Source organism: Biomphalaria glabrata, chromosome 13, assembly GCF_947242115.1.
Source record: "Biomphalaria glabrata chromosome 13, xgBioGlab47.1, whole genome shotgun sequence".
NCBI lineage: Eukaryota > Metazoa > Mollusca > Gastropoda > Planorbidae > Biomphalaria > Biomphalaria glabrata.
Window position 1 is genome coordinate 7,363,063 of NC_074723.1, and position 25,221 is coordinate 7,388,283.

A 25,221-nucleotide genomic window follows, 5' to 3' on the forward strand; every position below is an offset into this window, starting at 1 on the left:
CTTCTTATTTAAATCCAGCCCTGACCATAGAAACAGATGAGCTTGACATTATCTGCCCTATGAAATAACAAGGTCTGAAAAGAGTAATTTACTTTAATTTATGTCAATCTATAAAATTTTGACCATTTTTTTTAAATTCTGATAATAGTCCAGTAAGTGTTTGTGGCCTGTAGGCCTATACAATAACCTAAGTTATTAAGAATATGCTTAGAACCAGTGTGTTGTATGTTTAGTTATCAAGAATGAAAATTAAATTGAAAAGACATTTCATTGAAATAAAGTCATTATGAATGCTAATGATAATAGACTACCATAATTTCATGCATAAACCCTGCATATGTGTATACCCCACACAAATTACAAAATAAGTAAAAACAAAATTGTACCCTTATATGTGCGAAGTGTGACTTATCTTCTTATTTTATATACTACAGACGTTACTTCAAAAAAAGAAGATGATTACGTCCTACACATCATGCATTTGGTCATGCATATTAACCAATGACCTAAATTTTGCCAAGTCACTGGTTTACCTGGCTAGCTCAGGCAACACATTCCATGCTCTAATAATAGTTACCTTTTATTTTAAATTTTTCTTCCTTTTTCATTTCGCCAACTTTAGTGCATAATTATAAGTTGCTTGGATATTTCCAGCAAATAAAATTATTTAAAAGTATCCATGCATTTTGACATTGTGTGATCTCCAAACTGACCTAGTTTATAATTAAAATGTAGTTAAGAACAGTAATATTACCAAATAAATAGTCTGTCTGGGCCACATCAACATCTTTTAGCTGTTGTCTGTCATAAACATATTGATGTTTCACATTTCTGGTAGACTTATCATTCTTCCATGCCTGGGAACAAATTTTAGTCCTTTCTCATTTTCAGAAATTTATTATCTTAAAAATTTGATGGCAATTTAAGATATTTACTATGAAAATCATGAACAAGTAACACATGCATGGACAAGTGATCGAAAGTACCTGTATAAGATCCAAGCCATCAGATCGTTGACCATATCCACTCACAGGATCAGGTGTTGTATTGTTCATGAAATGTCTTCTCCCTCCACCCATTATTACCTGGAATGTGTATTTATACACTTAGAGAATCGTTATTAAAATGCTATCAAACTATTCAATATCTAGGTAGACCTGCTATTTCCAAATGGGAAAAACAATTTTAAAAAAATTAATAATTTAATTACATAAAAGCAACTAAATGTCTCAAGATTGATTGATTGTGTAAACCTATGAAGTTTTTAGTGCATTTATCATAAAGCTAATGCAAAGAGCTCCAAAAGACCTTCCTTCAGGGACCAGTATAAAAAAAGAAGAAGAGTCAGTCAGAGAAAGCGATGGGAAGACAACATAAAAGAATAAATGGGCCTGTCATTAAAAGAAATTCTATCCAAGGCAAAAGACATAGAGGAATGGAGAAAGACGATCAAGTAATCTTTTGTGATTCCCCAAAAGTTTAACTGACTAAGGGATATGTGATGGATCATACAAATTTATACAAATACACAACATAAAGAAAAAGCAACTATGTGAATTTTTTAAAATGTAGAAATAGATAGGATGGGTGATGGATCATAAACATACACATTTATACAAATACATAAAATCCAAATTTAGAAAAGCAACTATCTGGATTTGTTTAAATGTAGAAATACAAGTATATACTGATCAAAGAAAAGTTAAGAGATAATAGCCTTTTTTTTTCATTTTACTTTGTAACAGTTGAAAAAAAAATAGGGTAACTTTTGTGGATAATAAAACCTACTTGTATATTTGGATTATCCATTATTAACTGATAAGCTATGTCCTTGACATGGCTACAGTTTGCTGCTTCTATGTTGAAATCACCTTCCCAATCTCTGAGAAACACAAAAAGGATAAACTTCATGAAATATACTTCATCATCTTCCTCTTTCAAGTGCTTTATATATAGAGAGTTTTCTGCATATATGTTTTCTATAAGTCTTATGTTTTAGGGTTTTATCAATGCTAATTCTTTATTTCTCAAAATTAAAATAATTAATGTTAGTCATGAAATAATGATTGCATTTCTTAGAATTATAACAATTGAATTATAAGTTTATTTTCATTATTGTGAAATTTTTTTACTAGATATAATATCACCACGGAATAAGATTTCATGAATGTATACAAGCCCAAGCAAAATTAGACAAAGGTTTATCATCACATTATGCATCACATTAATGGTTGCTGCTCTTTCTTCCTGTATAGTTGTGCAGACCTCTGTAGTTCTTTCAATTTCTTTATAGTAATAAAAAGTCATCCTAATGCATTGGTTGACATGCATGATTAGTTGCATGACACGTAGGACATAATCATATTTTTTGAAGTAACATCAGTATTATATAAGATAAGAAGATTACCAATAACTGTTGCTGTTATAATAAAATTACTGTGGGCAGCTGAGCTTCAGCTCCATTTCTGTTTGACACATGTAAGCTATTAGCTGGCTAAGCCTGAATGATATCTTTCAAATTTGTTTCAGCCAACCAAATTTTCCCAAAAGGATGGGAAATTGTATTATAGTGACTATCCAACAATGATCTTTCATTGCACAGGACTAAAATATCAATCCCAAAATGTACCAATTCAAGGTAACCACCTGTCTAAATATAAAATTTCTATATTATATAGATCTCTAAATCTATTTATGGATTGATAAAAGCTTTGTTTTATTAACTTTCATTGTTCTATATTAAGAAGTCCAGGACATGGTACCCGACTTCCAAATTGAAGGCTCTCAAGTATGTATGAATCTTGGTGACAACTGGGATTTTCAATTTCAAGATTCTTTTGGACACCCCTGAGACCACCCCAACTTAAATGGGTACATGACGTTAATTAGGGAAAGATTGTTGGTCATTGTGCTGGCCACATGACACCCTCATTAAGTCAGTCAAAGAAACAGATGACCTTTACATCATCTGCCCTATAGATGGCAATTTCTGAAAGGGTACTTTAACCGTACTTTCAATGCTCTATCTCATCCCACAAAAAATTAAATTTAATTTCCACATAGATCCCCATTAATATACACATAACCATAATAAATATATGAACCTACCTGTGGGGTGTATGGGCATATGCAGCTGCTGGGGTAGCATGAGTTATTCTTGTAGTCGTCACAATACCAACAGACTTTCCTTAAAATAAAAAAAAAAATTATCATTAACATAGTTCAGCTGTACATATCAATTAATACAGAGACATTCCTAGGAATCTACAGTTACATTATTTAATTACTGTTGTCAATGTAGGCCTACAATTAAATAGAGAATGATCATAATGCTACACCTTCAATTAAAGGCTACTCCAGGTATTCGTTACCTTCCTCCAGAGCGTAATCCAACACCGTTTTCAGCTTTGTGCTGTCTGTGAAATTTTTGCAGTCTTTCTCAAAGGGTACATCAATACTGACTCCCAGAGTCCCATAGTTTACTTTGATTCCAGTCACCATGGAAACTGCTGTGGCAGCACTGTCTGGGACTTGGCGGTCTACATTGTAAGTCTGATCAAGTAAAACAAACATAGTTTCAAAATGTTTTTAATAATAGAAAAAGTAATTCACTGGAAATGTTGTAAACACTAAACATGTCTTCACATAGCCTTTGATATTTAATAGCGCCAAAATAAATCACGACACCACAGCAATATTAGAAATTGAAAAAGCCTATCAAGGTCACCAAAAATGAAAAAGTCATAACTCACTTTTAAAAAGGAGAATGTTTTGTTTGATACATTTTCAGACTTTTGAGGCTTACTTAAGCAAAATCTCAGGAAAAATTTGATCCCCCTGATGTTGACACTGTAAGAAGGTCATAGAGACAGTCGAACATGTCCTGTGTGACCAATTTAATGCAAAACGCAAAACAGTGATAGCGACAGGTCGCAAGTCAAAAGGCCCTTAGAATGATGAAACTGGCTCATGAAGGGAACTTTTTAAAAAATCTTAAATCCACTCACTCCATTTGTTTGTGTGTTTGTATGGTACAGATTTTGTACACATTATTTTTCCCACATCTTATTCTCAGATCAACTTGAAACTTTGTACAAATATTCATTTTCCACCCAAAAAAACATGAACCATTAAAAAAATAAACCAATTATTAATTAATTAGTGGTAATTAATTTCTTTGGTATAAAAAGGAAATAAATCTTACAGTATTGATATATGTGGCTGTCAATATGCAATTCTTTCCCTTATGTATGCTTTCATTTTTTTTTTATATTTTTTTTTATTTTCAATGTTCTTTACAGAGACAGGGATGCCCAAAGAAAGGCCTACAATGACGCCTTATTATCCATGAGCAAATGTGTTTTACAATATGTGTGGAGGATTACACCAGACTTCCTTCACAAAAAAAGTTAATGATATCCTATAGTCCAAACCTCCTGCAGGGTGGCAGAGGATGGCAGCAAAAAGGCTTCAACCCAGGACCATATTATAGCAGTGGCATAGCTAGGAATTTGCCATCATTTTGGGGGCCCCTGCATTTTGAGTAATATTTCATATTTAATGTAAAAAACACTCACATGGGCGCCAACCTCAAAAAGGACCCGGGGGGGTTTTCTAATTCTCCCCCTCCCTCCCCTTACTTTAGCCAAATCTCTGGACCATAGTGATGATGCATGCCATACAACCAACCGTGACTATGTCATGTAATAGATTCAACTAAAAAACAATGTAATAAATCTAGTTACCTGACTTGATTTCTATATTTGTCATAGTTTATTATTTAGCAGTTGACAAATCAGCAATGCAAAATCATTCCCATCTCACTACCAAAATATACCGTTTGCCTTCTTTCCTATGATTTACATTAAAAAATGACTTGGTTTTGTTAATTTTTAAAAACAGATTCCAGAAACAGAAAACCTTTAGAAGTGCTAAGACTGTTCAAACCTTAGAAAGTGCCAGGTAAGGAAATTGTTCAAATGTCAGCTTGTTCTCTTCTCCACTCTTGCCCTTCTTTTGACCTTGATAAATTCTACCAGCAGTGATGGTGGACAGTCCCATACCATCACCAACCATCAGAATGAGGTTGTCGGCCTTTTTATAGTTCGGTTTCATCTGCCAGATAGACTGTATTCCATCTATCCCATCTTGCAGCCAGTACTCCTTCTCTGGTGAAGACAATGTTATGTATTGAACTTTGGTTTAGGTACACAGACACAGCATAGTAATAGTGTAATCCTTAGGCAAAGAGTGGTCACGTGAACTACTAAGAACAGTGCATTTAGCTGTTTGTCACTTCTCTATCCTCTCTTTCTCACCTTTCCATCACTCTCATTCTCTCTCTTTCTCCCTCTCTCTCTCGCACTCTCTTTCCACCTTTCTCTTTTGTATCTTTTTCACTCTCCTGTTCTCTCTTATTCTTTCTCTTGTCTCTATGACTGTCTCTTCTCTTTTCTCTCTCTCTCTCTCTCTGCATAATGAAAGGTTCTGTGCTAGAATCAAATGGATGCTTCAATTGGTTCAAATCATGTTAGATTTCCGTTACATAGGTATATGAACGAGAAAGAAAGATATGCAGTGATTGTTTTGTAAAGTCTGCTCGTATTAAATACAATAGTGCCTGGAGGACTTGATGTTAAATTTTGTTGACTAATCAAATACAATAAAACTGCAATTAACTAATATATGTTTCTAGATTGCACAGCAGACATGAACTTTTAATTCATTTCTAGTACAAAGACTTTAGATCTAAATTTTCACTGTTAACTTTATACTCATGCTTTAATGAAAAAAAGAGCGCTGAAATTCAATTGCCCAGGGCGCCACCAGCAAAAGAGACATAATTTATTTATTTATTTATTCTGAGCTAGCATGCTGTGCAGGACAGGCCACTGTTCTGTTGGCTCATATTTCTCACGGCTATGGCCAAACTTTGACTCACGGTGGCGGGTACCCCCGCTGCGGGGAAGAAGAGGAAACCGTGCCTCATATTCTGTTTGACTGCCCCAGATTTGCTGATCTCTATCTCGACAGGTCTGGAAAACCAAAACCAAAAATTCTCAACCTATATGTTGACATGTATGCACTACGGATGGCTGCCTGGTCGTGCGGTTTGCGCGCTGGACTGTCGTTCGGATTTATCGACGGTCGAGGGTTCAAACCCTGCCCGCCCCCATCCGCCGTCGTCCTGCGGGAGGTTTGTACTAGGAAGTAAACTATCTTCAACTCTGAAGGAACATCCGAAACATATAAAACATTTTATAAACGGAAGACAGGAGGGTTTTAGCAAGAGAGGATTTGAGCCTCTCAAGCCCTCACTCAAATGGAGTTTGATGATGATTTATTTGTAGTTAATAGTTAACTTCACCCTTGATTCGAAGATGCCGGCTTGATCTCCGCTGGCGTCCATATATCAGTTAAGCCCAAGCCAAATCCTCATCTTTTTACAAAGGTTATATCAATTCACTCTGTCTGTCTGTCTGGTAAAAAGTTCGTACACGTTATTTTTCCCCATGTCCCATTCTCGGATCAAGTTGAAACTTTGCACAATTATTCAGTGGCATGGACAAAACACAAATCAATAATAAAAAAAAACAATTAGTCAATTAATTACTAGTAATTAATTATTTTGTTTGATAACAAAAAGGGAAATAAACCCTTCAGTATTAGATAGTAGGGTTTCTTAGATAATAGAACATGTTTTTTATTTCTACACCCATTCTCGGATCAAGTTGAAAGTTTAAACAAATTAATTATTGTAACTAACAAAAGATGAATCAAAAAAATTAACCAATTAGTCAATTAATTATTGGTAATTGTTTATTTAATTCGAGATCGAATAAGGGTAATAACTTCTACATTATTGAGATATATAAATGTAAGTGCGGAGTTCTTTCCCTTAGATAAGCGTTAATTTAATTTATTTTTTTTAAAAAGGATTTTTAAAAATAATTTTTGCTTGTTATACTGGCTTCAGACAAGCAGATTAGGCTCAAAAAATCATTCTGTTAGAACGTATAGGAAATTAAAAGAATTAGAAACAGCATTTGGATTTCCCTCTGGTTTGTAACAGTTTCAACACCCTGCACTACTGCGACTCTATTGCTATTGTTTTGTCTTGGTGAATGTTCTAAAGCCCACATGTCATAACATATGTAAGATACGGACATATTTAGACACGGAGCACAGCTTAGCTACGAGGATTACGATGTCATAATTGTTACACTTGTTGTTTTTTTTAAATCTCCCTCGATGCTAACAGATCTCAGTCTCATTACATTGTCTGTCAACCCACAGTGAAATTATTGTGTTTTTATTCCTACAAAGCCTATTTGGCTGAGTGGTCCTGGGTTCGAATCTCAGTGAAGACTGGAGTTTTGAATTTCGGGATTTTTAGGGCGCACTGAGTCCACCCAACTCTAATGGGTACCTGACGTTAGTTGGGGAAAGTAAAAGGCGGTTGGTCGTGTGTGCTGGCCACATAACACCCTGCCCATTAACCGTTGACCATAGAAACAGATGACCTTAACATCCATAATTAAGGTCTGAAAGGGAACCTTTTTTTTACTTACTATAAGAATGCCAGGTTTTTTTTACATTTTCCGGTAAAACATTTAAAAAAGAATACATACCCATTAAGAATACGACATGACCTTATTGCCTAATCTAGTCTCAAGATCAAACTATCATCAAACTAAATAAGAACAAGAATACAAGAATTAAGACTTACGTTCATTGTATGCCAACACGCAGCTAGCAAGAAATGTCCACGTTGACACAATGAGCTTCATACTTTTAGTCTTTCAAGCTGAAACACAAATAGGTTTAGTATTAGTTCGAATTTTTTTTAAAAGGCGATACGTTAGGATTACTGAGACACTGAAATTTGGTGTTGCACCCGATGGACTTGCAACTATGGAGTATATTCAAGACAAATATTCATTCCTGTATCAGTGGAACAGTGGAATCTTATATGGCTTCTTCCAGTGCTTTTTTTTATGACGGTACGCTACGGTGCGGCGTACCGGCGCCTTATTCAATGTGGGGAAAAATTATTACTTTTATTGTAATTTAACGTTTATTAATAATTTATTAGTAGTTAAAAGTTAGACAATCTATCACTGAGTACCGGTACCTATTTTTTTTTACAAAAAATAATTAAAAAAAAAGTACTGGCTTCTTCTGTCTCGAAACACAATGGATGCTCCCAGATGAATCACTGGTATTAAGCCACTTTGCAGCAGCACAAGAGTTTCCTCTCCGGGACGCATTACTGGGATTTAGATTAAGGGGTCATGGGTGGTTCATACTTCATGGTCCCTCTCTCGATCTTGCTGATGTGATCGAAAGGAACGCTTAACATTACTTGTGAATTATTTAATTAATTAGCTTAATCTGTCAGAGGGAATATAGATTCGCACTCCCAACGCCTTAAGGGCTTCACTCCTGACTTTCCTCGAGGTTGTCTCCTGAAGTCTTAGTACCGTAAGGCAGCGCGGGGTTTGAAGTCAAATTACTTTTCTCTAAGATGAATTGCTTTACTAGGCTGTCGAGCTCCATCTGCCCGAAGCTCTGGGTTTTGTGGCGCCTGGTATCCGCCTTCACCCCCTCACTTGTTAGTAGTAGCAGTTTCGCCGGACTTAGTAACTAAGCCCCACGAGCAGGCCAGGTGCTCTGTTGTCAGAGGCTATTTGAGACACATGTCGTATAGGAGTATTTTATAGACAATGGGAGCTTATCCCCAATTGACACCCGACTAAGATGATTATCATTGGTTACGTACAAAGGTTTCTTTTCACTGGTAAAAGCGGAAAGTCCAGTTAGACAATCATAATGTTTACGATTGCATGGCCTTTTAGAACCAGACTTGTTAGGCGACTGGAAACAAGCCAGCCAATTAACCTGCTCTGACTGAATGCAATACTAAGTATTCAGGCAACGGGACCATTGGACGGCAAAGAAAAAGATGGATGGAAATTAAAAAAAAATTACACTTTACGGTGACCGGTCATTTCATCCCCAATTAAATTTGTTTTCTTATTCATTGTTTAATTGTGCTATTAAGGCTTTGACTTTATGCCTTCAGTTCATCTAATATATAAATAGGATTATGTAGAATGCTTTTTGATATGTTTTGACATGTTATTAATGCGTTTATAGTGTTTCCCCTTCCACTTTACATTGTTGATGAGAAATCTTATAATATATTGTAAATCTGGGTATGTACTTAGCTATAGCGCTTCTATTGGGTGTGGGGGATATTATAATACTACATTTTTATAGTTTTTAATGGCATTTAATTTTATTCTATTCTAATGCATTACACATGTTTTTAAAATATTGCTTATTTCACGATTTTTACAATTACTATTTGTTAGATAAAATGATCCGATGATGAAATGACCAGGTGATGAAATGACCAGGGGATGAAATGACCGGGGATGAAATGACCATGGGATGAAATGACCGGGGGATGAAATGACCAGGGGATGAAATGACCAGGGGATGAAATGACCGGGGATGAAGTGACCGGGAACCACACTTTACAACTGACAATTGGTTAAACTATCTCGGCACTCTTCCCCATTGACGCGAAATGATAAAGTTAATTGGGCCAATCATGATACTAACAAACCAACTTTAGCAATCAGCCTCAATGACGGTGTTGTTGATGATCTTGCATCATTCTACTAGACCAGGGGTCGGCAACCTTTTGAGTCTGAAGAGCCAAAAATTAAAATTTACAAATTTTCGAAGCTTTTAAAGAGCCGCACATTTTTTTTCTTGCCAACTATAAATGGTACCTCGCATAAAGTTTTTTTAAATAAAAAAAAAATATTTTTTTTTCATTCATAAGAAAAGTAGTTATTTATTCACATAAAAATTGTGTTTGTCACATTATATATATATATATGTATATTGCTTTATCGGGTAATAACTTACTATTTAAATATAAAATTAACAATCAAACATTTACTTACAACACCAACATGTACATCAATAACAAACAATTTAGCGAACAAAATAAATCAATGGGTGCGATGGCTTTGCATGGTTATTCAAATAGAAAACTTAAACTTTACTAAACAATGTAACTTGTACTTCAAATACAATAAAAAAAACAATTACATACATTTGAAAGAACAAATTCAATAGGTGCGATGGCTTTGCATGGTTATTCAAATAGAAAACTTAAACTTTACTAAACAATGTAACTTCTATTTAAAATAGGAAAGCAATTACATACATTTGAGCGAACAAATTCAATGAGAAAATTGGCTTTGCATGGTTCTAGAGAGTTTGGATAAATTTGGCTCATAACTTGTTGTTTTTAGTTTCAAACAAGACTCTAAATTTTCATTTGTTAGTTGGCTTCTTACTTTGCTTTTAATTATATTCATGCAAGAGAACGCTTGCTCGCACGAATATGTAGATCCAAAGATAGTCAGCACTCCAAATGCCAGCTTCTTCACTTCACTGTAGCAATCTGGAAGACTATTCCATGTGTCGAATATAAGTGACTCAACTTTCGGCATTTCTTTTAAAGCTGTCCACTTTTTTTGTGCTACATACATACATTTATGGACCTCCAACTCTTCCAACTTGCTTTTCATTTCTGTAAATTTTCCACTCCACAAAGCTTTACCTTTCAAATCAATCAATTGCATTTCTAGAGATCCAGCAATCAATTTCAAATGGCTCAATGTGGATTTCGTCACAATTTGTGTTGAGAGGATTAACTATGAATGCTAGAGTGGTTTTGTTTGTTTTGAATTGTTGAAATCTGTCAGCAAATTCATCTTTAATTTTTTTAATAACTGTGCTGAAATAATTTGTGTCAACAGTTGCATTGGTTTTATCGCGATATTGCTTTAGAAATAGAAAATGGAGTAATTTACTACTTTGAAAGTCTTCTACAAAAACAGTCAATTTTCCTTCAAAACAAACTAATTCTTCCACCAAAACATAGGCTGGGTTTCCCTTTCCTTGCAGTTTTAGATTCAGCTCATTTAATTTCTCTGTAATATCAACCATAAAGTAAAATGTTTGCAACCATTTGTCGTTCTCTAATTCAGGGTGATTAATGCCTTTATCATTTAGAAAAGTATTTATTTCATTCAAGCACACAGCAAAACGTTTCAACACTTTACCTTTGGAAAGCCATCGCACTTTATTGTGAAGAAGAAGGTCGGAATACTGAGTCTCCATTTCGTTTAAGAATTCTTTAAACTGACGATGATAGAGTGCTTTTGACAAGATGCTGTTAACAATCTTGATTACCAAATTCATGACCTCAACAACTTCGGCTGGAAATGTTTGGGCACAAAGCGCTTCTTGGTGTATAATGCAGTGAAACGTAAGAATTTCATGGTTTATTTTGCTCCGAAGAATCGTAGTAGCTCCTTTATTTTTTCCTGTCATACTGCTGGCTCCATCAGTAGCTATTGAAACAATTTTATTTAAATCAATCTTATTATTGTCTTTAAGGCATGTTTGCACGGCATTTGCTATATCTTCCCCTCTAGTTTGTCCCGAGAGCGGTAATAATCCTAGAAGTTCTTCTTTTGGACCTTGGGAAGACATATACCTGACAAAAAGGGCAACTTGTACGGTGTCTTTTATGTCGCAAGACTCATCTATAGCAAGTGATAAGGCAGAAGAAAGTTGAATATCTTCCACCTGCATATATGTTACATTTGAAGACATTTTAGCTATTCTCTCTTGTACTGTTTTAGCGGATAGTGGCAAATCTTTGATTCTTTTCAATATTTCTGGTTTGTTTTTGAAATCACGAAACAGTTCTTCAGATGCTTGTATGAAGCAATCTTTGACATACTCACCATCTGTGAATGGTTTGCCTTTTTTTGCAATTTCAAGTGATACCGCAAAGCTTGCCAGATTAACATTACTTGTAGATTGAGTCCAGTTACTTAACATGAAACTTGATTGCTCTCTATGTTTTTGGAGCTCGTCAACAGCTTTTTTTCGTTCTTCGCCTGCTGGATATTTACTAGCAAACTGAGTATGTTTTTTAGTGAAGTGTCTCTCTAAATTTGATTTCTTATTGTGTGCGAGTTTTTCATGGCAAATGAGGCAAATCGGAAGGCCATCTGAGTTGCAGATGAAAGCGAAAGATTCTGTCCAATCCAGATTAAATTCTCGATTCTCTTCTTCAGTAGTTCTTCTCTTTTTTATGCCATGATTGCGGTAAATGAACAAAACAATTTTAATATCAATATATTTACCAAAGTCTCTTCTCTTCTTAAAACAGTTAATACTCTACAATCTTCCCCTTTTCTTCTTTATCGAACTATCTAATTCTAAGCTATTGTAGAAGCTTATGGAAATTCCACAACCTTGTCCTAATTTTAAACTAACTTGTAATAAATTTAATCTACGGCCTTGCTACCAGTTATTGTTCTAAAAATAAACCAGACAAAATTGTTTTCAAATATATGACCTTGAAGATAACTCAGTTCTAACTCTTTTACTTGAAACAACAAACTCCACTTCACAGCCAAAGAACGTGGAGTAGACGCCAAATAGTCTTGTGTCGAAAGCCAAATAAAACGTAATACAGAGAGCTTCCAACGGAAGGACGACAGTGACGACGCGGGTCACGGGGGAGGGGAGGGGTGGAAAGCGAGTACAAGTGGCTGAGAAATGTAATCGGTGCCAATTCATTGTTGATAGATAAAGAACGATTTTTTTTCCATAAAAATAAAATTTGCGTAAGGAACTAAAGAGCCGCAGCTTCCAGTCTAAAGAGCCGCATGTGGCTCGCGAGCCGCAGGTTGCCGACCCCGGTACTAGACTAACACTAAATTAATGCTCTCTCTCTGTAACTAACAATAAATACTCCCTTTCTATATCACCTAGGAAACACATACAAATATGCACACACTCCATAACAGACGATTTCACCCATGCCTAGCCCACTGAAGCGCTTATTGTGTAACAGCGAGATTTTGAACCGTACTATGCAGTAACACATTTTTAAACATTTAGACGAATATTATTTAAACGAATGGTGGTATTATTTACGCAAACAACACAGGGAAGAAGACTACAAAGTAAAGTAGCAATAATACATAAAACACTGAACCCTAACTTACAAATACTTACAAAGACACGAAGAAAAAGGCACATGTCTTATTCGACACCCTATGACAGATTCGTACAAGTCTTCCCACAAGGGCACGGAAAGAGTTGCATGAATCAGCCAGGAAATGACTTAGCAAAGTCTCTCTGATTAACACGAGGGACTAGATTGACACTTCAATATACGCGGGACCTAATTATCTTCTCTTTTAAAGGGACATTTTTTATTTATAAGATTAAAAAAAGTTTATTTAGTTTCTTGGCAGTATTGTTAGATTTATCTGTTATTTAGGTATGGAAACAAGAGCACACACATTTCTTCAAAAATATTCTTACTTTAATTGTTTATGTCTGAGTAGAATTTATTATTTGAAAGACTGATGGTATTCATATACATTCTCACCCACTCAGTCACGCATATGTGTATCGTAGGTATAAGCGAAAACTAGGCTAATAATTCGGTAGCACGGATTTATAATATTTATTGGATGTCTATGTATAGTTCCTTGCATTTATGATTTACATTTCATAATTTAATGAGTTGTTCAAACTTTGTGTCTCTCTGTTTTACATGTTTCGGATGTTCCTTCAAAGTTGAAGATAATTACTTCCTAGTCCAAACCTCCCGCAGGACGACGGGGGATGGGAGCGGGCAGGGTTTGAACCCTGGACCATTGATAAATCTGGTAGATAGTATATAGTTTAAAAAAAACTAAACTCTAGGATAGTATAGGGGCCTAAGGGAAAAAAACGATATTCTGCAATATGATTGAGTCGAATACAAATACTGAATGACAGCCACGCACACAATTAGAAAAGAAGAGAAAGCTGATATATATATATATATATATATATATATATATATATATATATATATATATATAAAGATTATAGACGAGAGAGAGAGAGAGAGAGAGAGAATTAGACATACCTACTAATAAAGAATGATTGTTTTTTTTATGCATCAAAAGTTAAAACTTATTTTTCTTAAAATGATAAATTATTTTTTTTGTAGTCGTAATGTATGTATATTCTACGCAACTACTTGTTAGATTTGGATGAAATGTACACAATTTGGAAAGGATATACCTTACTTGTACAATGAGGACTTTCTTTTGTAACAGTTTCTTATATTACTTTTTAAAATTGCGATTTTAATTAATATTATATCTTATTTTTGTTAAATATGTAATATATTTAAATATTACAATTATTTGTATAATTATTTTTACTTACTTATTAAATTCTAGCATTGTAACTATTTAGAGATTTCTAAACTCTTTTGTTGAAGTTCCCTTTTCAGACCTTTCAGACCTTTTCAGACCTTGCGATCTATAGGGTAAATGATGTTAAGGTCATCTGTTTCTTCGGCCAACGCTTAACAAACTAAAGTCGGGTACCAATTAGAGTTGGCTGGACTCAGTCTGACATAAAAATCCCGATATTCAATATCCCAAAGTTCACCAAGATTCGAACCAAGGACAGCAGTTTTGGAAGCCAAGCTCTTAACTACTCAGCCACCGCACCCCACAATCTTTTGCTGAATCGAAGTTTTTATTCATTTGGGAACTTTAAATTTTATAAAATTATTTTTTTGCATTTCTTATCTTAGAATGTTCATATATACTACCCTACAAATATTCTAAGTTGTACCCTAATAAATAACATACGTTTAGTATTGAGATATACATGATCCCTGAATAGTCTAATTGTGGAACTCGTGTCATCCTTGGGTAGATCTATGTTTCAATTTAGTCGCAATGTACTGCGCTAGTTAGCCAAAATTATAGCTATTAGACAAAAATATCTATATCTTTTTAAAATGGTTATAAGACAGCTAATTTTTGTATTAAATTAATTAAAACTTAATTCTTACCAATGTATTGAACACTGTAGACAAGGCACACTTTACACAAGTCTGGCCTCATGAGTACTACGTATCATATAGGAACTAGAATGTCCAGCAAAGTATCACTCGGTAATAGTCTTACTTTGGCATTCGCAGTAGAGAATCCTCCCCCCATCCCTCCCCTCTTTCCCTGTGTGATTTATTTAGGTAGACGCAGACGAGATTTGGTCTGCGCAGTGACTATGCCTATGTCAACACCGATATTTACAGTTCGTGTGACGGCCATAGTGCATGGTCATACTAAATAACAATAGATTCTTCTTATATCTACACAGTTAGATCTACCTTCTCAACAAACAGGCATCTGCAGACCTGCTGATTTACTTACAAAATCTTCTGTGTATTCTGTGTAACCAACTAACAGACCTTGCAGACCTACTTATGACATTAGGGGGGGGGGCAGGAGGAGGGGAAGGGCGCTGACATATGAAAGGTCGCCAGTTAACAAGTTAAAAGTGACACCCCCCCCCCATCCCATGAACTCTCTTTTATTTGAAGTAAAGTTACACCTCCACCCCATTTTCCCTAAATTGTGTAAAGCTCATCGATTTCTAACGCTGACGGATAACGAGAGTGTCATGTGGCCAGCACAACGACCAACCGCATTTAAAATAACCAAATGAATGTCGGGTACGGTACCCATTAGAATTGAATGCAAAGAGGGAATACATTAGAAATCTTAGTCTTGGAACTCGAGACCTCCTGGTCTGAAAGTCATGGTACTTTATAACATAAATACTACAATAAGATTTAGTAAGGTTATCATTTCCGGAAGTGGTAATTGGATATAAATACTATATTACCTATAAATTGCGTCAATGGTACGCGTTTCAAATAGCCTCTGACAACCAGTCCAACTCCTGGCCCTCAATTGGTTCAGATATTAGGTCAGGTGGAACTGTTAAGACTGACAGGAGAAAAGTGATTTTTAAGATCTCTGTCGGCTTTGTCGATAACGTGTTGTAATAGTCATTTAAAAAACAAGAAAAACATAAAGAAAACCCATCTTAAAAAAAAACCAACAAAGCTTATATGAAGTTTAATTGTATGAATTAGTTTGGACCAGTCTTGTAATAAAATTTGTAATAGATCTAAACCAACAAAATTAATTGATTAATTTTGTGCGATTAGAAATATTAGAAATAGAAGATTGTATAGTTATCTATTGTTATTACGAACTTACTTTAAAGCGGCTATACAGGTGGCTAATTCAGCTTATACAACAACTTCCGTCAAGTACCATTTATTTCCCTTGTTCGATATACCAAACAAAATAATTAATTACCAATTGTTAATTAACTAATTGGATAATTTTTAAAAATTAATTCTTGTGATGTCAGGTAAAAGAATTACTTGTGCAAAATTTCAACTTTATCTGAGATTGGGTGTGGAAGAAATAACATGTACAAACTTTTTACCAGATAGACAGGCAGAGTGAGTTGATCTAACCTTTAAGAAAAAAGAAGGAAAAAGTATTGATACAATTCCTTTGCATGTATTTAAACGAGAGGACGCACTCGAGATTTTTTTTTGTTAGTGAATGTAGGTTGGAAAAAGATACATTTTGTGTATACCTCATTAACTGGATGGTTCCTACTGTGAGTACCACAGTACCACTCTATGTAGAACTAGACTCTATACCAAATTAGTGACACTTGTATTTGAAGCTATCACGACTTATAAAAACCACAAGCTATTCTTTGCACACATGAGAAATTTATGGTACTACTTATTCTACTCATTTACTGTCTGTCCTGTATCTGGCAAGGGCGATCACCGGCATTAAATTATTCCCCCTGACACTTTTAAAACAAGAGGAATGCATTTTAGTAAATTGGCCAAGCCCAAAGGAAGCAGAGTTAGAGGGCAAGTAGGTAGGTTAAGATATAGAGTCTACTTTAAGTACTTATATAAAACAAACAAACATCAGTAGGAACTGTGGTATATCACACGATAAATCTGAAAAGTACAATCAACAGAGAGGTAGTAGCGGAGCCCGGTGACGTCCCCTGCTGTTTACATAGTGAGATAAACTGTAATATATGAAGAGAATCTTTTTTCTGCTTGTCTTCTTGTTTGAAAGTTTTTTTAAAAAGTTAAGGTTAGGACTGGTATTACACAAATTTTTATGATGGAAGGACCAGCAGAGACAGGGGGTGGGTCTGATGAGAGAGTACCAGAAGACTGTGAGGGTGAGCTGTGTCAAGTTTGAAAGAGAAAAATGTGAGAATTAAGCGAGCAATATATATATATATATATATCCTTTTTATAAAATAAAGCTTATCTAAGAGGAAGAACTCCACACTTACAACCACATCTCTCAATAATGTAGACGTTATTTCACTCATTCGATATTAAACAAAAATGATTTATTAGCAATAATTACTTGACTGAATGGTTAATTAGTTAATTTATTGTTGTTTTGTTTGGTACAATAAATAATGGTTTAAAGTATCCCATAATGCATGTGGGAGAAATAGTGTTAACTAAGGGGATAAAACCCAACAAAATTAGCAATATCAGTGAATACTGAAGGATTAATTTCCCTTGTTGGTATCAAGCACAATAATTAATTACCAGTAATTAATTCACTAATTTTTTAAACGTGATTCATGTCTTGACTATGCCCATTATTAATATTGTGCGTAATTTCAAATTAATCCGATAATGGGTGTTAAAAAATATTTTATGCACAAACCTTTTAACAGATAGACAGACAGACAGACAGATTGAGTTGATATAAGCTTTGTAAAAATAACAAGACAATCTCGACTGTAAAAGAGAGTTTGTGTTGTGTTTTCATACAAACTCAGATGTTGCCCCTGAAGGGTCCACGCATAGGTCGTCTGTTTCGTAAGCAATTAAAGTAAATAGACAGGTTTTAATATTTTTAGAAGGCATATCTAAAGCTATGAGCTAAAAAAAACATTTAAATTTAATTCTAAAAGCAAAACGCTTCATTTTCAAAAGATAAAAACCATACGTTACATGTAAACTTTGCTTAATTGAAAATAAAATTTAAAAAAATATGAAATGAAATATACAAATACTTTTTTTTTTGCTAGCTTTTCAGATTTAAAAGTAACAGACGAACGGGCGGGCGGACAGATAGACGACACAAAACTAATAGCGGCTTTTCTGGGCCACAAAAAAAAATGATCTTCAGCTTAGTTTTCTTGACAAAACTCGGTTTTAAGATAACGTAGCAAACTAAATTGGGGCATGGTGGCCGTGTCTCCCACTAGACTTCTGAACTTAGAGGACTTGTCTTCTCCAGGATTCGAACCCGGGAATCCCGGCTCGGGATTCCAAGCGCTTTACCACTAAGCCACCGGGCCTCGTTTCTTTCTTTACCCAAATATAACAAGGTTACAAAGACAGTTTGTGTGGAAACACAAACTCAAAATCGGCCCTCGATGTGGTCCAACCAGGCAGGTAAAAAGGCAGGTTTCAATATTTTTAGAAAGAATATCAGAATGAAATTTTATGAAAGGGAAATGACAGAGAAGAATGGAGAAAGAAGATTGACAGATCTTGTGTGGTGCCCCAATGATCAGCAGACCAAGAGATAGGTGAAAGTGAATGTGAAATTAGATGAGAACCTGGCCTAACTGACTTCATATAATGATTATCTTATTAATCTAATTGTTTTGTATAGGGTCAATTCTCTTATTCAAAGCCTTATTTAAAAAAAAAAACATTTCGTAAAGAAAAAAAATCCTTAGTCAGATGTCTTGTGTGCGTGAGGGTACGTGAGGTTTACGCGATAATATGAAAAAACTACTTATTAATTGTTGTTTTAATTTATGTTCCACTTATATGCATATTAAATAGATTTTTTCACTTTGAAAAAAAAATCATTTTTGTGTAAATATAGCAGTTAGTATGACAGAACTTGCATAACTTAGCAATACATTTGTAAAAAAAAATATTTTTTTTGACAAAAAATCGAAAACCGTTTGTATAAATATGTTTGTTACTATTAATAATAATAATTTTATTTATAAAGCGCTGTTAACAAACAAAATGTAGGCTCTAGGTGCTGTAATAACATTACAAACACAAACAAGACAATAGAAATCAAATAGTGAATAGTTGTAATAATGGTGTATTTTTATGAAAAAACTGCTTGCATAGTTGATTTTAAAAATTAAATTTTTCACTTTCAGAAAAGAAAAAAAGTATCCGTTGCATCAGAACTTCGAAGGGTCTAAAATCATGACATCGGATTTTCAATATCTTTTCTAGTATACGAGATCTAAACGGGACGGACGGACAGACATTCCACACAAAACTAATAGCGTCTTTTCCCTTTTCGGAGGCAGCTAAATTTGGGAACAAAAAAAAATGACGAAAAGAATAAAAGAATTATATCACAAAATATCTAATTAATATAAACAACCCCCAAATACAGTGACAGCTCCCAGTTTCCAATACATGGCCATTAACACCTACTTCATAGGCACGTCACAGCGGAAGACAAACACATTGTGTCCTGCAAACATCTCATTAGAATGCAAACATTGGATAATGGAGGCGGAAGGGGGGGGGGGAGAAGCGGATGTTTAGTTGATGCCTGGACACGTCCCGCTCGTTCGTTGACCCTTTCGATAAACATCTAACTGAAAACCTGAAACACTCTTAACAACTCTGAGATTACATGCTGATGACCATAGCGCATTAAAAATTCATAGCAATGATAACAAGAGGAAAATTAAATTGAATGGCAGGTGGAAGGGAAGAGAATAGACTCGAACTCGGCCATCACTAATTGGTCTCGACAGCTCACTATACAATGTACATTCATTTTCTTCTTTGAGATTGTCCTAAGAGTGGAGTCAAAGACTCTTGGAACTATTGGCCCATGGAGCCTCCCCTTCATTGACCCTTTCTGTCTGGGACGGACCCAAAGAGATATAAATTCGTGGCTGAGCGGTACAGCGCATGGCTTCCGAACCGGTGGTCCCGGGTTCAAATCCTGGTGAAGACTGGGATTTTTAATTTCGGGATCTTTGGGCGACTCTGAGTCCACCCAGCTCTAATGGGTGCCTGACACTAGATGGGGAAAAGTAAAGGCGGTTAGTTGTTGTGATAGCCACATGACACTCTGGTTAACTGTGGGCCACAAAAAGAGATGACATTTACATCATCTGCCTTATAGATCGCAAGGTCTGAAAGGAGATTTTTTTAAATTACTGATGACTCGTATCCCAAGACGCTCAGAGTTAGAGGTGAGGTGGAAGGCCGAGCACACCGGAGAAACTTCCCAACAATCTTCTGTGTAAAAGGACTGCCGGCGATGGCGATGCAGAAAAAAAAGCCTACACACACTATGTCAAGTTAGAAGTTGATTAGAACGATGAGTGCCGAATGAGTCTCAGAATAACAGGAAAATCTGAAAGAATTTAAATGAAGCCTTAAACTTATTTACTGATCCTCATTGATCCTCAATGGAAATGCATCACTTTAAAAATACATAAATTAAGACCGTTCGGCTAGCAAAGACCTTTCCATTTCGTCAAGAACTGAACGCTATAAAGCCCCTTTGTTCAACAGACTGTAAGCATGGAATGGTAGTGAGAAGAAGAGGCGGACCTATGACTAGATCAACAAGCTAATGGTCTAAACTGCCCACAGGTTGTGACTTTGCATGTCAGAGTTAAGGCCTTCTATAACGATTGGTCTCGGCCCGTCTATGGATGAGACTCTAATCCTGGCAAAATCATCTTTTCTTTTGAAGTAGACTCTGTATTTTAGAAGATAAAGAAGATAAGTAAGTATCAGAGATAAATGCACATTCCTTGTTCCATATGCTAGGACAAATTTGTACAAATACTCCGTCTTTCCTAGTGCAATTAGAGCATGGAATAGAAGTTAAGTCATTGATTAACATGCATGACTAGATTGACCTAGAAACACGCGTAAGACGTAATCATCATCTCTTTTGAAGTAACGTCTGTATTTCGTCTGTATTTCATAAGATACATAAAAGACAGAGAGGAATGGAGAGAGTCGACAGATCATATGATCTTGTATTTGTAAGTTATGGTTCTATGTTTCATTGTTACTTTACTTTGCAGCTATCTGTCCTAAAGTTTCTCTAAATTAAGTGATTTTATGAATGGTACTACATCGAATAAATTGTAGGCATAGCTTTTGAAGTTTATTTTGTATTTTTTTTTCTTTTGTCATCATTTGTAAGGGTTTAGGTCAGTTGTAATTTAGAAACAACAAATAATTGATCGATTACGACTTACTTGCATTTTTTGAAAGTAAGAAATAAACCACCATTAAAAAAAAATGAATGTTTGTCTAGACTAGAGTGACATATTTTTTTTAAAATAGGAAAAACAATCTAGATCTATATCACTGACGAATTGTTAACTGCGTTTGTAATAAACAGTCCCTCTATTTTTTCTAGTCTCTTTTCTTATCCTTTTTTTCCTCCTCTCAATAAGCCTACAGTGGAGATTTTTTTGTTTACATTGACAACCAATTCACTAGGAGATGGACCTTTTGATGAAGTATTTTTATAACCGTCTTTTCATTAAACCAGCCATGATCGAAAGCTCCTCGGTTCAGTCTGGGTTATGCGCATTCACTCTTTTTATTACGCGGTTGTTAACCTAGATTACCGTCCCCTGTGTCCTGGACAAGATTTGTACAGTTCTGAGTGTACGACAGCATGAGATTGGACCATGGTCTCTGGCTGACTCTGGCTATGATGTTATTAGGAACAGCGCGTGTGTCTTAGTGAATAGTCGGAATTGTTCGCGATTGAGCATTTGAAATAAAGAGATTTGTATGCATGGCGGGAAAATAAAAACTATAAATAGCTTGCCTTTTGGTGTATCCGGTGCACAGAATAATGAAAGTGTTGATGGGATATTTTTTTTAAAAAGTTGTATGACAATGTGTGTGCATTTATTAGCACAGCTGAATCCAATTTTCTACTCTCTTCTGTTATTAATTTCCTTTTTAAAAACAATTAGCAACATTTAAGTTCAATTTAGCAACCTTGACATTCAGTGCTGATATATCTTATCTTATCTTATATAATACAGACGTTACTTAAAAAAAAAGGCAACATAAGCTTAGCGCCCCCCACATGCTTTGAGGCCCCCAATAAATGGTTCAAGGGACAATTTGAATCCTTTTGAAGAAAGAGCAAAGGAGGAACTGTCTTATGTTGATTTCAAGGGGCCTCAAATCTCAAACAAGCTTAGGACCTTACCAAGACTAAATCTAGATCTGTTCACATTATCATGGAAATCGTCAATATGTAGTGTTTTTTTTTTTTGTGTGATTACAGGATCGTTTGTCTTTTCTTAATTTATAGGGAACTCGCATTGGGCTGTTATCAACGCATGCTAAGCCTTGTCGAGCTGCGACATCTTTGCAGCGATGTCGCCTTTGTTTTGCTGCCTTGGCTATGTCCCAACGTGGTGCCCGGATGAAAACCATGTTAAGGGAAAACCTTTAAGGCAATTTGGGAAACAAAACCAGACTTCCATAGTGGGTGCCTAAGAAGTTGCGGGTTTGCGAAGAGAGCCCCTAGAAAGTATTAAAAGACCGAAACGAGATTTTCTCAATGGACCGTTTCAAAAATTGCGAGTCTCGCACGATTAGCGTGGTATGGAGTATGAAAATGGTGGATGTCCCATATGTACTCGGCTCAAATGCCATTTTTACACTGGAAGGTCTGTAAAAGACCCTTTTTAAAAGACGAGAGTCAACGAGAGTCAATCACAAGGAATATAAACATCGTTTACGGGCCTTACTGTCATTAAAAGCGGCTTATAAGCGAAGGACCCATCGGCCCACAGTTCACTCCTGGTAGGAGTCGTGCCGATGTGATGACAAAAACATAACGATAAAAACACACACATAAAACAAAAAACGAAACAATTAAAAAAAAAAGCAACCAATGTAACTCGTAAAAATGTCAAAGTCTACATGGACACAGTTTGATGTTAGTTTGTGTACAGAGATAAGTAAGTTTAGTGGTAGGTGTGTAAATTACCTTGACTAGTGCACCGTACACCTGGAGCTAAGCTAGAACACATCTTAGTGACATTAAAACTCCTAAAAAAATGTAGGGTGGCCCCACAATGTATTGTGTTTTCACACCACTCGTATCTTTTGCATGTCACGGTTTCAGTCGACTATATAACCCCCCCCCGTCTCACACCTTCACGCTAATATTAACAGGTCAAATTACTCCCCCCCCCTCTCTCTCTAAGCCCAACCTTTTGCAATTCCGACTTATTTTAGAACACTTCTTTAACTGTAAACAAATATATTTAATGCAGTCTTACCTGGAGAGGAAAGTGTTGCGGAAGTGAATACTTTTTTTTTAAAATTGTTTTTAACGTTAAAAAATAATAATTAAAAAATGAGGTGCGGCGAGAGGGGGCAGGGTTCAAAGAGAAAGAGGATCGAAGCGACTCGCGTATATCCTCCCAAAATAACTAATGAGGGTGTGATCTGTAGCCAAGCTCTTAACCAGGTGCGTCGCTTGGAAGAGAAGTATAGATTGGAGGTTCTTAAATTGGAAGTAAAATATGTATTTGTAAAGGCTCCCCTTTCAGACCTTCTGAGCTATATGGTCAGATGGTGTACAACTCATCTGTTTTTAAGTCTGACCAGGTTAACCAGGGTGTCACGTGGCCATCACAACGACCAAAAGCCTTTAGTTCCCCATCGTATGTTGCGTACCCATTAGAGTTGGGAGAACTAAGAGTCGAACTGAAAATCCCGAAGTTCAAAATCTTTTAAAAGTCTTTACCTGGATTCGAACTCGAGACCTCTCAGCCACCACACACACACCTTTTTCAAGTTGACCCACTTTGACTATAATTTGTCTTTAGCTGTGTTATGTGATGTTTAGTTGTGTTATGTTATGTTTAGTTGTGTTATGTGATGTTTAGTTGTGTTATGTGATCTTTAGTTGTGTTATGTGATGTTTAGTTGTGTTATATGATGTTTAGTTGTGTTATGTTATGTTTAGTTGTGTTATGTGATGTTTAGTTGTGTTATGTGATGTTTAGTTGTTATGTGATGTTTAGTTGTTGTCACAGATGCCATTATAGATTTATTTGTATATTTCACATTTAAAGCTTATGTGTAAATAGAAATATAAACCCTTGACTGAGCCTCAGGAATTACCCCACAAATCTAGACCCTTGACAGCACCTCAGGTTTTACCCAAGACGTAATTATGATGTTGCAAATCTATTGGTTGATTTGAAATTAAACAAAGACATTTTTTTTAAAGAGTTAGCGCCAGAGAATTGGCGAGAGTAGAAAGAACGGCAGTCGATAAAATAATTTCCTAGTAGTCAGTCGGTCTTCTAAGAGCTCTAATTTAAAAGCCTTTGTGATATTTTGTGTTGATTGATCTGTAACTTGTACATAAGCTGTACTTACGTTTTATATTTAAATAAAGTTCCAGAGTTTTGTTTTAACAAAGAATCTTTTATTGTGATTCTAGATCGTCATTTATTCAACTATTTTAATTCAAATAAAATCCCCGGCCCCTCACAACACATCGTAACATCCAGTGTTGTGACATATCTGGCACTCTCCGACTAATAAAAGTTTATGGACAACTTCTAACGAAATTTATTCAAGATCTAGGACCAATTTCTAAACTCTTCAAAGGAACTTCATTCTTATTTAACGGAGGACAGAATTTCTGTGTTTAACAGGTCAGTTGGTTATCGATAATTCTTTTATAAAGATTTTCGTTAGAGTTACGTCTAACTCACGAAATCTATTATTATATGTAATTGGCAAAAGGAATAAGACCAATATACATAATAACTGGCATTATTAAAAGACCAGTAAAGCAAATAACTGGCAAAAAAAAGACCAGTAAAGTAAATAACTGGCATTATAAAGAAGACCAGTAAATAATCATTTGTCTGGCACAAAGTGAACAGAAGACCAGATTTAACCAACTGTTAAACCAGTAAAAAGTACTCGGCTCAATAGATCTATATATTCAATCATACGACTCCAGTAACTACAAGTTTACTGTCAAGCATTATTAGCAAATTGAGGCTTCAAGAACTTTGTCACTATATTATTATTATATCTGAGATAAAGCTAAAATCCAGATATTGAACATTTTGCTCCAATACAAGAAACTAACAAAAAAATTAAATATGGCTTCCGGTTCTAGAACACAACGACTCTTCGAATTGATA

The 25,221-nt window shown here is 35.3% G+C and overlaps 1 protein-coding gene across 6 annotated transcripts in view; it reads right to left on the reverse strand.

Moving 5' to 3' along the window:
• Positions 1–25,221, reverse strand: part of LOC106071269 (alkaline phosphatase-like) — a 67,746-nt gene that overhangs the window by 36,785 nt on the left and 5,740 nt on the right. For 2 of the 6 annotated variants that reach the window (XR_008774249.1, XM_056007585.1), the window contains exons 2-8: positions 7,730–7,807; positions 4,948–5,168; positions 3,372–3,552; positions 3,109–3,187; positions 1,789–1,882; positions 987–1,085; positions 755–857 (exon numbers count right to left, since the gene is read on the reverse strand). Coding sequence is in view for 5 of the 6 variants with exons in the window: in XM_056007585.1 (XP_055863560.1) it covers positions 755–857; positions 987–1,085; positions 1,789–1,882; positions 3,109–3,187; positions 3,372–3,552; positions 4,948–5,168; positions 7,730–7,790 (838 nt within the window). In the remaining variant the exon portion in view is untranslated. Of the gene's footprint in view, positions 1–754; positions 858–986; positions 1,086–1,788; positions 1,883–3,108; positions 3,188–3,371; positions 3,553–4,947; positions 5,169–7,729; positions 7,808–14,977; positions 15,096–15,813; positions 15,918–16,193; positions 16,262–23,033; positions 23,174–25,221 lie in introns of those variants that run through there. The other 4 variants (XM_056007589.1, XM_056007588.1, XM_056007586.1 and 1 more) reach the window with 4 other exon arrangements.